Here is an 18,448-nt window from a genome sequence, read left to right on the forward strand (position 1 = left end):
CTTTGTTAAATTGGAGCGGCAAATTGCATCTGAACGGAGTCGCCTGGTAATTGCCGAAAATAAAGCTGAAACAATGGAGGGGGGAATATAGTGCTATTTTAATAATGTTGTACTTGTACTCGTAGCGTAAAAAGGACTCTTTAACGGAATACGAAATTCAGGCATTGAATTAAAAGTAACGAGCGCTGCCAGACATTTGCTGGATAGTGTTGCCATGCCATGCTACACAAATGGGTTGACATTACAAAACGAAGACATCTGGCAGAGCTATCTTTTCAAATAGATTTTGAAATATATTTTTGTTAGAATCATTGAACTCGAATCGACTTCTCGGTCAACTGTCAAACAAACAACAGAAACGGAAGTCGCAACACTGCCATGTCGAAAGGCGAAACTGCCGTCAACGACACGTTACTCCAAGGTAACAACGGCAGCTTCAACTCATCCTCCGGCAATTGCGATGGCGACAAGAAGAACCCAAAGAAACCCAAGAAAATGCTCAACGATCCGCGCTTTCAAATTAGGCCACTCCAGCAGGTGGCATCCGCCTGCAGTGGAGCCATGATCACGGCCTGTTTCATGACCCCCTTGGACGTCATCAAGACTCGAATGCAGTCGCAGCAGACGCGCTCCAACAAGTGCTTCCTCTACTGTAACGGACTGATGGATCATCTCTTCTCGTGCGGCTCCAATTCATACTCAAGCATGGGTAAGAATATGAAGCCACAGTTTACAAGTACTCTGGATGCACTACTGAAGATCAGTCGTCACGAGGGCATCAGTGCGTTGTGGAGTGGATTGGGGCCTACGCTCGTCTCGGCGCTTCCCTCGACTGTTGTCTACTTTGTAGCCTATGAGCAGTTCAAGGCCAGATACATTGCTATCTATAAGAATCACTTTGCGCCTCCTGTGTCCCTGGGCATAGACTCTAACCAGAAGGAGCTCCCGCTGGTGGTGCCCATGCTCTCTGGAGTGACAGCTCGTATCTTCGCTGTGACCTTTGTCAGTCCCATCGAGCTGGTCCGCACCAAGATGCAGTCGAAGAGGCTCAGCTATGCCCAGATGATGAGCTTTGTTCGCAATGTTATCGCTTTGCAGGGCATTACGGGACTGTGGCGTGGCCTGCCACCAACCATACTGCGGGATGTGCCCTTCTCGGGCATCTATTGGCCCATCTATGAGTACCTCAAGATCTGTATCAGCGGCAGCAGCGAGCAGCCTTCGTTTGGGCTTAGTTTTATCGCTGGCGTGTTATCAGGCTCGGTAGCTGCCCTTGTCACTTGCCCCTTCGACGTGGTCAAGACACATGAGCAAATCGAATTTGGTGAACGGGTCATATTTACTGACTCACCAGCCAAGGAGTTAAGCAAGCAGTCCACCTTCAGCCGCCTGGCGTCCATCTATCGTGCCTTCGGATTCCGTGGACTCTTCGCTGGCTACGGACCACGCTTGATCAAGGTGGCGCCCGCCTGTGCCATTATGATATCCACTTTCGAGTACAGCAAATCTTACTTCTTCTATTACAATATTCATAAACACAATGCGCAATTGATGCAGAATAATCCAAATGCAAAGCTAGTCAATGATGATGACATCGACTAGTTGGCCCCAGGTTCGAGTCTATCTTTTCTTTTATAAATAAAAATGAAGTATATTTTATGTTCAAACTTAACATCATTGCTTTAAATTGAGTTCATTAAGGCAAAAAGAAATCAATTTATTTTTTACTCTTACAGCCAAAGGGCTGCTGCCTTTACAGTAATGCTGTCGTCGAATTCAGTGTTGGTTTCGGTTAATTTAATTTAACATTTACTCAAGCTGACATGTAAAAGGATGTGGAGGCAATTAAACTGATGGTATATGAATTAAATATGCATTCATTCGAAAGTAACACTTCCCACTCCATACAAAGCATCTTCGGTTTCCAGAGGCATTTCAGCATGTATTTCTGATTTAATACAAAGACAAAAGAGATGTAAATGGAATGTCGTCTCACCGTAATACAAACATAATTTAATTAAAAAGTTGTACAGAAACTATCTATTATATGAAGAATTTCTTAAATGAATGTATTAAAGCATGATAGGATATCTACTTGTCGATCATTCTCCAATTTCAGCTAACAATTGAGTGATTCTTTTGTTTTAAGTTGCCAAATTTCGTTCCATGCTATTTTTTGCCTAAAAAACAATGCTGTCAATGAGTCTGAAGTATGCCCATTTCAATTCCAGTTACTGGAACAATAATCGAATCGGTCTGCTTTTGCACTCCACAACTTCGCAACAGTTCCCTGGTCACGTTCACATTTCAAAATGCCCACAGCGCCAATTTCAGCTCGTGCCAAATTCAAACAATGCGAACAATAGGCCAAGCCGAGTCTCCGTATTTTTGGCCAGTCGCACGTTTTGTGGCCAAGTGCAGAAAATGCACTCATATAAATCAGAAATATCGAAACTAAACATAAGCAATTAAGAATTGTTTTCGATTGGATGGACTAATGGTTGTTAGCGGAAAAGACGGGACAATATAATTGCATCTTGTGAACTGCTCAAATTAATTAAAAATGTCTACTTTGGGTTGAACTTAAAAGAACAAAAATTGACCCAAAAAATTAATTTCCCTAGCGAATATTTATTGTATAGTTTATTTTTTTTGAAGATTGAACAGGCAAAGTTTACAAAGCATTCCAAAAGAAAATATACACAAAGTAAAAAAAGATTATGGCTGTTTGTGCTGACCGCAATTTTCAAAGTAGCCGAAAAAAGAGCTCAATGGAACTGCCAGTCTGTTAGCGATGAGCATTGAGGATGATTTTAAATTCACAGTGAATCGTAGTTAAGTTGGTCCACTTAATATTAAATATATAACATTTTTATTAAAATATGAAATATAATATTAATATAAAAAATATCCTTAAAAATTTAAAAAAAAGATGCACACGCACTATCTGTTTTTCCCCAACTTATTTTCATCGTTAATGAACTAAAAAATCCTCATCGGTTTTCAGAGAATACTCACTGAATTTGACCATTTTTTATGCTTGTTTCACACTAGCAGTTTTTATAAAAAATAAAAAAAAAAGGGCGAGTAATTTGTTAGCTTTATCAAATATCAATCGCAATAAAACCCACAAAAGTGATCATCTCCAGTGAGGGCAAAAATATATACTCGTATATATTACATATGTATGTGCGTATAATCCGCGAGGCAACTTACGAGCATTTATCGTCGAACTTTTCTTTGTTAAATGAAAATTGCCAATAAAGCGCATTAAAAATATGCTTTCACTTAAATAATTGAAATTATATTAAAGCGAATTTCGTTCATGGGCCAGTGTAAGCCAATTTGTTACTTATCCACATGAAGGCGGCAACGTTGGCAACCTCCCAGTTTATCCAACCATTTTCCCGTTCCCACAAATACATATATTGGATTTTTCCTCCCGCCAATGGCTTTGCTCAGCTTGGGGCGTGTCCATAGTCCATATATTCACTCAGGCTGTTGCTTTTTTTCAACATGGTTTCAAAAATATTTATGCTAGCACACAAAAAAAGTTGTTGATGGCCAGCCCAATTGGGAATTGTTGTTCTTGTCTTTCTACAGCTGTTGTGTTTGGTTCTTTTGGTCCTACTGTTTGTTGGCCATCCTTCAACATTTGCCCCGATGCCGTGCTGTCAGATTGGCAAGGGCCGATTTTATTTTTGCTTGTTGCGTTTGTACTCGTATTTGCATTTAATTGTTGTATTAAAAATACACCCGTCCGTCGCATTATTTACGGTCTCTTCCATTTCAGTCTTCTGTTTGAACTGTGCAAACATTGACAGTGTATGGGCGTGGCAGGCAGTATCGACATTTCATTTCATACAGACCATAAAATTGATTTCCCGACGCTGTTACCTAAGTGATAAAAATGATTCTAGAGTTGAGCATCTCTCAAAGCTGTCTTCGTTCGCATCTCTTAAGCTAATTATTGATTAAATGGTTTGAAGAGTCATTCGACTTATACCATTAAATGATTTTGATAATTTTTATTTATGCCTTAAGCGAAAATCTTTAAAGTTCAATGATCTACTGACTTCAAATTGAAACAAAACAAGTTGTTTTAATGTTGAATTTTATGCGCAGAGTTTGCTTAAACTTGGTTAAAAGCATTGATGTGCAACAAAATTCTTGCAACTTGTGTTGCCTTTGCGCTACTTGGCCAAGACTATTCAAGTTTTCTTATTTTTGTTGCATAGTTGTTGATTTTCCAAGCTCACTCTCAAAGCAACTGCGTAAGAAAACAACTTTTCCATGACCTTGTGGGCGAAGCATTTAATTAATTTTTAGAGCGAAGAAAGTGAAACAAGAAGTAAAATTAAATAATATAAAGTGAAATGGGAGGATAGCTATGAGTCTATTTAAAAATACGATTAATATTTCACGAGCTAGAGAACTCTGCTGACGTCTTTAAAATGCCCAAGCTAATTTTTAATTAGAAAAGGCTTTTGCAATTTTTACGTAGCCATTTTCCCTTTCACTCACCTTTTTTTGCGCTGTGTACCTAGCCCGAGACGCCGGAGTTTTAATTAAAAAGTACAAAAAAATATACAAAACAAACATTTGCTTTTTTGCCCAGCTCAGGCGTCATCGCAGCCAATACAAGATTCAAGGCCAGGTGTGAAGGCTCCTAATATCCTGTGAATATTTTTTATTCGATGTTCACTCACAGCTTTAGTTACGGACATTCAAATGCACTTCAAGGTCTCGAGTCAATTCAAGTTGTACTGACAGCTCTTTATTATACAGACCGTACATAAATTATTGCTAAGAGGATTTTTGACCTTTGCTTTCTTTGAAAATGTTAAATGCTGTTTATTTTGATTTAAATTTGATTGCAGTTCATTTGCAGCACACAAAATGCAGCCATTTGCAAGCCACATTCTAAAAGTCTTGGTTATTTATTTTGCCATTTCAGCGCAATTTGCCTGCAATTTTCTTTATATGCATATATATAAATACATATTTTTTTCCACGCTGCGCCATTTTGGTGTTCTTATTATGCTCCATTTTGAACGGTTTCTTTGCTTTTTAGGTACAGCCAACTAAATTTTTAATGCGATAATGGCGCGTAAAAGTCATAAATTCATAGCCTCGAATTGTTAATGGTGGAAGGTGTCGAGCTTGGTTGGTCGCTGCCATTAAGTGCTCGGTTATTTATAAAAGCCCCCCAAAAGGGTCTAATTGATCTCATTTAGAATATTATTTTTGTCCAAGCGAATTCTTTCATAGTTAATCTGCCGCCGACTCTCGCATTAGCCTGAAAATTAATTCAGTAATTTGCTTTGCTGTTTTCCAACTCAAATTTTATGATAATCTTTGTAATAATACAAAAACAAAACAATTACAAACTCTTAATTATTTAATCTGGTTTTCATACTCAAACATGGTTAAACAAGCAGGTTGAATTCGTTTACTTTATTCTTTTCACTCCACATATTTTTGCAATCTTTCATAAAATGTACAGTTTCCATTTTTGCTTTGTTTTTACGAAGCATATGAATAATTCATGAGGCCACTTTATGGGAATATCGCTCGAAACGCACTAGAAGAGCAAACTAAAATGTGGCCAATAGACGAACTGAATTATAAGTGCTTTGAGTATGCTAAAGTTTTGTATAAAGAATTAAACAGATGCCAACTAGTATGTGCAACAGATATTAAAGTTGCATTAGGTAGAAATCAGCGATAGTAAAGAAAACAAATTATTATTGAACTTAGCAAAAAGCCTAATTCAAAATAAAGTTCGCATATACCAAAAGTAGAGTACATATACCCAGAACTATTTATAGTCCGGAACTTTGTCGTTCGATGTTGTTCGTCCGCTACGTTTCTTTCATATGCTTAAGCTAAAAGCATGTCATTTACTTTGAAAACAAAATAAACTTTTGTTCCGATAAATGGAAAAAAATAAAATACAAAATAAAGTTTTAAATAATGTAATAAATTTTGATATAAAAAAAAATATTATAAAACCATCATGGTAAAAAATCATAAAAAAAAACTGTGAAAATTATCAAATTTGTTTGGCACTGCTGCGTACCAAGAACGATGTGCTCTGATATCGCTTAAATGCAATTTGCATATTTTAAAATTTTTTTTAAGTAAACAACAAAATCAGCAGCAAGTGTAACTGCAAAAGATCTGTTAAAGCACAACTTCTAAACAAAGAAAAACAATCAACTTTTGCTTTCGGTTTTTCCTAATTTACATAAAAAGTTTGGTCGAGTCCTCAAACGAATGTTTTTCTATTTGGCCTTCATAGAAATGGGGTCTCCATTTTGTTGTTCTTTTTGTTTTTTGATAGCACATCATATGTAAATACTCACCGTTGAACCCACACAACACACACATGTTGACCGACCCCAGGTAAAGAGGATGGTTGAAAACTTCGCGAACTTCCGCCGGAACAGAAATTGTGGTACAAGTTCCTTCATTATAAGAGCCATTGTTAGGCTTAAATAAACAACATAAAATGAAAATTTTAATTATAGGATGTTAGAGTTGATTTAGGAGTATGCGGCAAAAGAACAATGCTATATTGTTGTTGAGCTGAACATTAAAATAACAAATAAAACATAAAGTACATTTAATAAAAATATTATAATTTGTAGTAAATAAAGTAGGGATAGGTTAAGAACAACTTATAAAATAAAATAAGATTAAATAAGATTAAAAAAACTATATAAAGAAATTAAGTAACTAAATTAAATACAGTTATTGTAAGCTGTCAAAAATTTATTTAAGATGAAATACTTCCTTTTCATAAAATTCTACCTTAAAAGTAACAGTTTCTTGTGACATATTCTCTTAACGAAAGGAGATTGAAGTACACAACACTGATGATCAATGGCAGGCGATGATGACGGCTTGGATATGGAGACTGACAATGGCAGGCGCCTCCAGTTGTTGACAGGCGACTTTCGTCAACATATTTCATGTATGTACACTTCCATATAAACGTATGCAACACTCACACACACAAACATTCATCAGTCAGATCGCAAATTTTTTCATCGCTGAGGCTTATGAAATATGCTTTAAATTTTGTAGCTTTTGTAGCACCCACTCTCAACCACCAGTAGAGTATCCTGGACATTGTTTACTAGCAGCAAATTGTGGAAAAGTGCTCCATGTTCCACAAAAAATATTCTTGTCATATTTTTAATGGTATACATATTTTTAAAAAAAAGTTCTATTTCTTAAACTTTATCATACATGTGCTCCATTGTTAAATTTCATGTTAATTTTGAAAGTGAATGCAATGTGAAATTGTTTCAAAAGTGGTTTTGGGAATAGGTAAACCAAATTAAATTCTGATGCGGGTGAAGTTTCTATGTTGTGGCTCTAATCTCATATATGTAAATAGTGCTTTTTGCAGCACTTGTAATTTAGTTGCAATGCTTTTTTCATGATGCAAACCCAGCACCGTAGTCGTAGTGCATTTGCCGTGGTCTAGGACAACGACTAATGACTTGGAATTTGTTGCCCGCCAGCCAAATGAGCGAATTTCACTGAATGTGTGTATGTGCGCAAGCTGTTGTCACCGCCGTTCGCCATTAACGTCCAGGACAACCCGAAAAAGGAGAGAGAAAAACTGCAACTTGAGTGCAAGAGGAGCGTAAAAATCATTAAGCTACAGCTGTCGTAGATACACATTTCACACCCACATATCTCACACAAAAACATACACATACAAACATGTCTGAGAGACAGGCATATGTATCTCTGTTCATGCCGACAGACATGACGTATGAGTTATGTATATTAATTTCATGACACATTACTCATACGCCCCAGTGACTTTAATTATTTTTACAGCACTCAAGAACTGCAATTTAATAGTTGATAGTTTTGAGCATATGTATTATTAAGTATAAATTTGGAGCTTGACTTCTAACTGTTATTTCTAGTTTATATTTCGAGACATAAGAAAAAGCAATTAGCCTAGAGTTCAATTTATTATTTCTAATTTTATTAAACACAAACAAATCTAAATTTCAAATTTTTAACTTAAGATAACAGACGTTGTTTATCAAGTCGTAAATCAGCTTAACATAACAAACTATAATTAACTTAAACGCAAAATGAATTGAGATGTGGTTTAATGTTTTGTCAATTAACATGCTTATTGAATATTGTATTTGCGGTCCATATTAAGCCAAATACGGTTTGAGACTCCTGTTAGTCTAAATTTGTGCATAGGTTTAATAATTGAACATTTATGTATTAAGGTTTTCAAAGATAAGCACTTCTATTGGAATTGATTTCAAGTAGAGGAAAATATTATCTTACCGAAGTATATATTCATAATAAGTCATTTTTACTTAGAAAAGAAAGAGAAAGTATTGCATTTCCATTACTTTTAAGTTGGCTAACTTAATTTGACATTTATCTTTAATTTGATTACTTTAATTAAAAATTTCACACCACATCAGAGATGTTAAAAGTAGCCACATAAGCCTCGACAAAATATCCCTAGTGTATAACAATCATTTTATACAATGGATTTAATGAACAACAGTGAATATCGACAATTACCGAGCTTTTACTATAACAAAAATTAAAACGGAAAAAAAAATAAAATAAAATGAGAAAGAGCTACACGTAAGGGAGCTACAGTCACTGACTAGTAAACGACACTCTCATAAATATTTTATTTATTGTGGTTACATTATTATTACACCTTTCAAAAGTCTGCGCCTAAAAGCATGCAACAGTGAAATGTGAGAGCAAAATATATGCCAAAGCATTGACAGCAAGTATACTGTTATTGTTGTTCATTTTTTTTTGTTGTTTGTTATTATTTCTGCTATTGTAACACTGTGCGACGTCCAGACAGAGAGCCACACATAAAGACATACGGACAGACGGACAGACACGCACACACATGCATACAAGGCGTGGTATTTATGCTGACTGATAAATAACGACACAATTGACTCGCAATCGCGCGCACGTTAACGCTTACAGGGCAAAAAAAAGAAGGTGAATGGAGAGGGTGAGAGGGGATGATACAGAGCTGGAAAGAGACATAAATTGATGGGGAGAGACAGGAGGCCTACTTTTGATAGAGCTGGCAGTTCTGCTGTGCAGACCAACACGAGAGTCACGGACGAATTTAAATATATTTTATTATTAAATAAAAGGATAATCTGTTATTCACTGTTATTGAACAGTTATGAAATATTTTGTAAACTATGTGTAATTTTTAGTATACCCTCACGTACCCACCATTAACTGTCTGCATTTGTAAAGCTTTTTGTTGTCCTTTTCATACATTTGTTTGTTATTTATTTTCATTTTTGTGTGGAGTGCTCTGTTTTTCATTCAGTATTCAACTTTAAACTATAGTCATTTTTTTTGTGTTTATCAATATTTGCTTTTTGTATTGCTTGACACGTGTATTGATAAAAAGTTTTTTTATTAATGACCAATATTGTGCAGATTTCCTTTTGACAGCGGTTTATTTTTAGAGATTGTAAAAATTATGCAATTTGAACTCATTTTTATGGGCTTTTCGCTCTTTAAAGTACGTGTCATTTTTTGCCGATGACACCAAAAATATTGCCCAAGGTCTCATTGAGGCCATGTTGTTAAAAATATCTTTTGATTGTTCGACATTTTGCGTTGTTCGATTTAAATTTCATGTGGATGGAATAGGGGAAAAAAAACCAACAAAACAAATGATTCATGATTAATGGCCTGGCATATCGAAAATATTTGCAACAGGCTCGCGGATTTTATTTAATTGAAGAAATAAATTCAAAAATAAAGAATTGAATTCAGCTAATGGCTTTGTTTAGTATTCAATTTCATTTCATTAAAAGAAAAAAAAAAAAGATATTTTGTATGTGTTGAATTTATTTGTAAGACGATAAAAAATGACTTTAATCAAGAAAAGATTGGCATTTAATATCTACATTCTACTTATTGCTTTTGTCTTAAATTTTAAATTTACTCTGGTCTTAGATAAGAATAAAGGCGAGAATATTTAAAATGTGAATAAACTTGTAATGCTTTAGTTATTTTCTCTTTTAATTTTCTCTTTAATGTTACTTACTTACTTTTATCTGCCGAGCATTGAACTGAAATCTGATATTGTTTGTTCGACCTTGACACCCGCGTCAAGTTAATTTTTATACAATTTTATAGCTTAATTAAAATGGTCTCGTTGTAATTAACAGCATTGACAGCTGTAATACGCACAGCAGCAGCACAGCAGCTGCTACAGCTATCGATTATCACAACAACAACAAGAGCCGCCAAGTCGACGAGGATGTCAAACTTCATTACGATCCTGTCATCCTACAGACGTATCAATGACAGCTATATGCGTGACAGTTGAACAGAGAGAGATTCGCCAGAATGTCCAAGCAGAGAAAGACTTAGACTGGTCATTAATGAATTTATATTTAAATTAATAGCTTCATCTTGTGCTGAGATTATTATAATAGATATACTGCAATAGATTTAAGATATTTCCCGCTGCTGCTGCTCTTTTTAAAGAAAATCCATCGCTAAGCGTTCAATTATGTTAAACAGAATGCGCACAGAATTGACTGAACTTGTGTGGAGTGTGATGAGGTCGTTTGGTGGTTTGCTTTAGCTGGGGACAGTGGGTGAGTGGTAAATGTTCGCCACGTTGCTTGCAATTAACTGCAAAGCTGTTGTCATTGTCATTGCCTTGCACAATGTTGTAACAGCTACTTGTTGTTGCTGCTACTTTGTTGCTACTGCTGTTGCAGCAGTTGCTGCTGTTCCAGTTGCTGTTGCTGTTACTGCTGCTGCTGCTGCTGTTGTTGCTGCTGAAAAATGCATGAGTTTGCCGGAAGCGGCAACCACCGGCTGCGTTGGCCCCGTTGATCCCTTTTGGCTGCCATCGTCAGCAGACAAAGCCAAGTACAACTTTAACATACATACACATCCTCGTACACACTCACACTCACTGACACATACGTATGCACACACTTGAGTTGGAAATTTATACAATAAACGCTGGGCAACTCCAGCACAATTTCCGCATACATCAGTCGTCTACACTTCACTACACTTTTTCAGCTCATCCGTTTTCACACATTTTCCCAATTTACTTTGGCGTAAAAAATAATTAATTTTCATGGTTTGTCTCTATTGTTGTTCTTATTGTTATTGTTGTTGTCGTTTTCCTTTTTTAATTTTTTTGAACTCGTTGTGCTGCTTTCCTTGTTGTTGCAACAGAGTTTTTTACACTTTTCGGTTTGCTTGAAGCAGTTGCAGGTGCAACACCAACACTTACAAGTGTTAACCGAAGTAATTTAACAATTGTGATGGGGACGTGTTTGTTGTTGCACTTGTTGTCTTGTTATGTGGCCACCCATTTCTGAAAGTGGTCAGTTTTCCTTCTCCTTAGACCCTGTACTTGAAATAGTAAAACAGGTCTATTAAGCTTGTCAAAAAAAAAAAAATAGATAAATAAAGGATCGACCGAGTCAATAGAGCCATATCTGGAATCCTATGACCAAAATTTTAGATTCTATAAGAGCTAGAGACACTAAGCTTAGCATGAGTTCCTCTATATCCTAAACAAATCAAATTGATTTAGATTCTGGCTACCCTTGAAAATAAATAAAACTAATAACAGCGAAATGTAAGTATTAAAACATATGCTAATATAAATTTAATAGTCCGATAATCAACTGAAAGTTTCATAATGATCGGACAGTTATCTCTAAACTTATTCCAGAAATATTTTTCGCTGGGATTGTACCTTTATATATGTATTTATGTGATGGCGTCAATGGTTTTTTACTGAATAAATGCAGGGTCTCTCAATATCGAGTTCGCTATTTTTAAATAAATAAATATTTTTATTTTGTTGCGCTCCAGACAACTCTTGTCTGGTGTCTGCAAGAGCTGCGATGTGCCTTAATGGAAGGGGAAATGTATAAATGTATAGTACTCGGTAATTTTAGGAAACTTTTAAGTTAAATTTGTGTTGTTTGGTAAAAGAACAGAAAGTTGAAAAATATCTTGAAATCACATTAAACTTATGCTTGCTAATAAATGTAAATTTATTTAATTAGCTCGAGGAAGATGTTTTAGGACCGGTTTATCAATATCTCCTAAAATTATATCAAAGAGATATTTTCAAATATTACGTCAAAATATCTCTGATTTAGTTATTAGTTAGTTAGTTAGTTTATTGTCAATCATCTAATTCACATACTTCCAACAATTTAAAAAAATTATCATTTGCTAAGCTTAGAAATCAATGTCAATGATCAATGTCTATCCGAAAGATTGATTTTTAATGGGAGTGTTCTGCACAAATTTTAATCACAAATCATGAAACACCACTCGGTTTTACAGGTATATGTATACCCTGCGAAAATCAAATGATACCAAAATATTTATTTATATCATATTATGCCTTGTTGATTCTAATATTGATGGAATTATTCGAGTAATTTAAGAAAAAAATAATTAATAGAAATGAATGTCAAATTTAAATATTTCTTTTTAAAAAAGTTTAGGAAGACATTGAAAAACCAGCAATGAAATTTTTTTAACGTACGTCAAGTATACATTTCTTAGGATAATCAAAAATGTATTATACATTTGTGGACTTTATACATATAATAAATAAAACTATCTTAAAATACCATTTATAAATGATTGCCATTTAAAACCTTATCTTAATTATTTATACTTTAAGCAATTAGTGGCTGGTTTCAATTCACGATGAAAGCATGTCAAATGCAGTTTGAAGCCACAAAGTGATTGACAATCCAATCGAATTTCTCAAAAGTCCTTCAACAGCGGCTTATTCGTTACTTGCACATCCTTTTGTCCCATCCACACATACAGTGCTTATTACTATATATGCTCTCCTCATACCAATGGCTAATGGGTGACAAACCAGTATATTCTTTTGCTCCTGCAGCAACAGAAAGCAGCTGAACATAACAACAACAGTTTCTCCTTTGAGCTTTTTCTGCCTTATGATGAGTCTCAGAATGAAAGAAGTAGTAATAATAATATAAAAAAAGGCAAAGAGAAAGAAATAAATACGCACAGGCCAATATACGCAATAATAATATACCCTGTTATCAGACCTATCAAATACATACTGTTCTTTTGTCATAGTTGTTAAAGGTTATAACTAGTGAATAGCTTATAAAATCATGTATATGTTATATTAAACCATGTAGTCAGGCCTTAAAATTAATTTAATTTATTTTAGTGTAACTATTGCTTCGGTCGAAGATTAAAAAATTTAAAAAAATTCTTCGTAAATGCAGCAGGAGCAAGACTATTTTATACCCATTTTCTCTATATGTGCCCGCAAGATACAATAAGTGAAAATTGTGTTTCTGCGCCCAGTTGCAAAATATAAATATTATATAACTTAATTCGTTCGGGACTGCACAGAAGGACTCTTGGCCGAGAATGGCACTGACCTCGATGGGCTCTTGCCGTCTCGACTCATTCAGCTGCTGAATTTTGAGCAGGTATTAATTATATTGTAGAGCCCTTTAACAGTCAAACATTTTGTATGTTCATATACGAGTCCGAATATACACATTTACATAAATATATTTCATTTTCAGCTTCAATTGTTAAGCACAAAGATTGGCCTGGTTCATATTGATGATGACAATCAGATGATAATTAAGCTCAAAGTGCAGTTTTAATGAGGTTTCGAGTTGAAAGCAAACTTTAATCGTTCGATAAGCTCATATTAATTAATAACTGGTCCAATGATTGAGATAATTTAATACTGAACTTATTTTGGTATTGACAATTGACTTTAATGACAAATGCAATAAACAATTAAATAATTACTAACTTACAATTACTTTAATTATGTATTCCAATGCTTTCTTATAGTAAGTATCTTCAAATCATATTACTTCCTATAAGCAATTATGTTAGGTATTTACTCATTTTATAAAGGCTTAATATAATATCTGTGCATATCATACTATAAACTAGCATTATCAAGTATCCATTTATTCACTCTTTCGAATTGAGTTTAAGGCTTGTAATACTTCAAAGATAATTTTATTATCACTATCATATCATCTCAAAGCTTTCCATTTTTTTTCCAGCGGCAATAAAACGTATCTTTCTTTGTCTCTTTCCCCTTTTCTATTCATTTTGGCGGCTTTTTTTGCTGCTTTTTCATATCAAATCCCACTTGCATAATATTTTACTATCCTTCTTGCCGTTTTTTTTTTTTTTGTTAAAGCGCATTGTTTCAGAATCTAGGGAGCCCATGCTTAGAATGGTGGTTATCTTGCCCCACAGTGCGGCTAAAGAATGGAAACGGGAAATCGCTTTCTTGGCGCCTGTTGACAAGTGCAAGTGCGGCTTGAATTTAATATTGGAGGATTCTTTTGTGGGTGTTGTTGCTGGTTTTGAATTTCTGTACTCCAATTTATGCGCCTTTTTATATTCGTATTTTGCATTGCTCCTGTGCCTCCTACTGCCACATACAGCAGTTGGTTAAATCCTTTACACAAGCTGTTTGCCGCGCATAACAAAATAAAATAAATAATCCTGTTAAATGGTAAAACCAGGCAAAATCCAGGCAACAACCAGGCAACAACCAGGCAACAGCCCAGGAAAGACTTCAGCAGCAACACCGACAACAACAATGGCATCACATTTCGTTTCCAATTTTCTTGGCTCGCATCTACCCGTTCGCCTGTGTCCTGCTCGTTTTGCGTCCTGAGTCCTGCGTCCTGCGTTCTCTGTGTCCTGTTTTGTGTTGTTCTGTCCTATGCACACGTACGTGGCTTAAGATTTTCTCATTCATAACGTGATTTAAAGCGAAGCATTTCGACATGTTATGCCATCTACTTCCTGTTCAATATGCATTCGTGTCGTCCTCTTGGTATCGTTACCTTGGAGAGAATTACAGATTGCCGCCAGCTGCAGGTTCGCATTCAGCATTTAAATTGATGCACTTTTTGTGCGATGCAATGAAAAATGTAAATGCAGAATGATGAAATCCTTTGCTGCTTACTTGCCAGCTATGATTACAGCGCACACATCGCAAAACTTGCTGCCTTGATGTGTCCTGGATTCTTTGGCAGCCATCGGGCGTATACTTAACGAACACCTAAACGCCTTCTCACATCATCAGACACTTGCCTTGAGTCCAATCATTTTATGTTCAGTTTAATACCAGCTTATAATCGACTACCGCTTACAGTTTGGCTTCGGTTGACTTAAGCTGGGCGAAATGGCCGTCAGGCAATTTATCGTTTTATGACCACCTAATCTTCTTAATTAAAAGCTGACATTTAATCGAAAATGTTGATATTTGATGTTGCACTATTCAATATCTGATTAGTTAAGACCGCTGGCAAATAATAATAAAGGATGAAGCGTTTAAATGCCTTACAATTTAAAATAGAGATACAAAATCAATAATGATTCCTTAATAATGTTCTGTATATTTAAGCTCATAACTTGAATGTACACAAAACATACGATGTGTAAGTTAAGTAAATTCTTCACAACGAGTTTCTCTGCTGAAATTTAAATAAAGTTTATCTCTAATGTTAATAATAAATTAAATAAATTTAAATAAAAGTAACCTAACATCATTTATAATTTATTTCTAAAATATTTTTAAGCATAAGCATATTGTAATTTAATTGTAGCCCTTCATTTGAATGAACGTTTTCTTATATGTAGACTTTAAATCTTTCATAAATGGTGTTGTTGAAAAATAAGTGTATATAGTACTTTAGGCTATTGTTAGTTTTTTTTAAACTAAATCACAAATCACCATTGACCGCAATTTCCCAATAGTTCAACGCAGTATATTTAATTTAAATATAAGGAATTTACATGAAAGGATTTTTATGTCTTCTATCTGTTATTGCAATCATTCAATTCACAAAAAAATTAAGATAAATAACATGTTTTCATTGTCAATGGTCGGTTTTAAGCCCAAAGGAACCCTATTCTTGTTTTGCTTTTAATCTTTTTGAGGTCGCAGTTGTTGGAAAAGCAAACTGCTATTGTAGCCTAGGCCACTTTTGTTGCCTCTTTATCACTTTTCATTCTGGGCCCCAAAGAAGCATTTTTATTGGCAACATGTCGTATGCGTAATGCAATCGACGCCCTTGATATGTATCTGTCTGTCTGTCTGTTTTTCTGATCTGTCTTTACTCGTTTCTAGGAATTTACAGTCATACAAAGGTCTAAGCTTCAGCGACAGTGGCTTTTCAATTTGAATAAACGAATGTCGGCTAAATATTTGATTTATTTATGTGTGACCTTTGTCAAACAGATGGGAGAATGTCGAGGAACCTCAGACACACCCACAATTGTCCACATAAAGTCACAAACAATTTGTCTACTTTTATCATTCAACGCACAGAAAATGTCACTCAAATTCAATTTAAAGGAAAAAAGTTTATTATTTTCTTAGTTCGTTTCAAATAAATAGGGCTTGTATGTATGACAAGCAGTTCCCGCTTTATAACTTCATTGCGAAACAAGGTCAGACCCAACGATTCGTGTTTGCCTTTTGTCGGTCGTCAAACCAATTCAAAATAATCTTACCAATTTCTGCAGACGGTACAACAAGGTCAACCAAGTAATTTCGCTAACGAACAAATGATTATTACTGCATAACGGGCCCTGAGATACTCACACATACACACACACATACACACAAACGCAACTCACACACGCGCGTATGTGAGGCAAATGCAGATAAGCAAATGTAATAGAAACAGCTTATGGCCTGGTCCCTTCCTGTCATCCTTTGTTCTGCCCTACATAGTCCTTACCTCCTCTTCAGCCCAACATAACATAATCGTAAAAGTCAGATCTAAGCTCAGTGTTAGGATTGCAGCATTTTGTGGGTCGCTAATTTTAAGGCGACAGCTCACGACAGCCTCGACACTGGGGACTTCAGCAATCAAGCTGCACTGGGACTCAAAATGCGACTTAGAATGAGAATTTTTTACAAGAAATGAACGCTGAGTCACTGATTTTTCAAAGATTGGTAATTTATCGTTTTGGCAAATATTAAAGTTTTTAAAACTTATTGCGAATATTGAATAAATTTAAAAACCTACAGAGCAAAACAATTCAAATCTTGGGCGATTCAAAAGTATGCTAATACATTCTGAGAAATTATTTGTATGTTCGGAAATAAACTTTGTTTTGTACATTGAACTCAAAATTACATTTCATTAAAATGTTTAAGTTAAAATTCAAAACTTAAAATAATTTAAAAATTTAATTTTGAAAGTCGTTTCCAATAATATAATTGCGTATACTTTCAAAACTTTTAAGGCATGTTCTTTTCAAGCAGGAAACATTGCTTGCACAATTTAAGCGAATTTAATAAAATGAACTATCGCGCAAATTGTGCTAAATTGGTTGTTTAGCTATTGAACGCTATGGAAAATGATCTAAAGGCTCTGCAGTTATTTTGAATTCCATTTAGTTGGCTATGCCCCGTATTTTCTTTTCTATCAACAGCACTTTTGTATTTGTTTTTGTTTTTGTTTAACAGTTGGCCAGCTCAATTGAGTGTAAAACAATTTCATTAAACTCGTAGTAAGGGCGAGAAGCAGCTGTGTATTTATAAAACAGCATGATGTGACCGCCCTCCATTTGTCTATCTATATACATTTATTGAACTGTATATAGTAGTATAGTCAATGCTAAAGGCAGCGACATCGACAGGGGCAACGAGAATGGCAACGAGAACGGCATCCTTGCGCTGAGTCCTCATCATTGTCGTTGTCTGTGCTCCACTTTATTCTATTTTTATTATTATTTTATTGTCTCAATGCAGCAGAATGGACTGAAGGTGGAAGTGGTAGAGAAGAAGGTAAACACCATTGCAATTTATCGCATACGCTTTGACAACATGTTTGCAGGCATTTTTATCATTTCCGCATTTATGTGGTTTCCGCTTGAGCTGCAAGCAAACGAACAAGTCGCTTTCTGCTTTATTGCCCCAGACGGTCGATTCTCTCTCTACTGTCCATGCCACATGTAGAAGAAACTGACAAGGGCCAGCAAAATGCGGCAATATTGCTAGCATGCGTTCCACACGCCTTCGATTTTGAGCAAATGAATTGTTTTGGTTTAATTTATTGAACCGAACACTGGCAGATTGTTGGTCACTGGAAAGTCAGCATTTATGGATAGCAGGAAAATGCAGGTGAAGGAGCATAGGATTTATTCTAGTTATCGCATGAAAAACCTCTGAATACTCGTATGAATAGAAATGACTAAAGTGTAAAAGACTGTAGCTAAATTTAACTTAAAGTTAGCTAACTTAATTAAATTCAAGTAGATGACGAAAGGGAACGTTTTTAAATTTAAAAAGTTTATCAGTTAGATTAGTTTTAAATTTATCTTGTCAAACTATATGTACTATATC

At 35.1% G+C, this 18,448-nt stretch overlaps 1 protein-coding gene across 1 annotated transcript; it reads left to right on the forward strand.

Annotated features, from left to right (window-relative positions):
• The first annotated feature begins 300 nt into the window (after positions 1-300).
• Positions 301-1,672, forward strand: LOC117790979 (solute carrier family 25 member 40). Its single transcript, XM_034630605.1, has one exon. It carries the CDS (start codon positions 379-381, stop codon positions 1,600-1,602), a length of 1,224 nt encoding a protein of 407 aa, XP_034486496.1. The 5' UTR covers positions 301-378; the 3' UTR covers positions 1,603-1,672.
• Positions 1,673-18,448: the final 16,776 nt, after the last annotated feature.

Source organism: Drosophila innubila (genome assembly GCF_004354385.1).
Source record: "Drosophila innubila isolate TH190305 chromosome 3R unlocalized genomic scaffold, UK_Dinn_1.0 2_E_3R, whole genome shotgun sequence".
NCBI lineage: Eukaryota > Metazoa > Arthropoda > Insecta > Diptera > Drosophilidae > Drosophila > Drosophila innubila.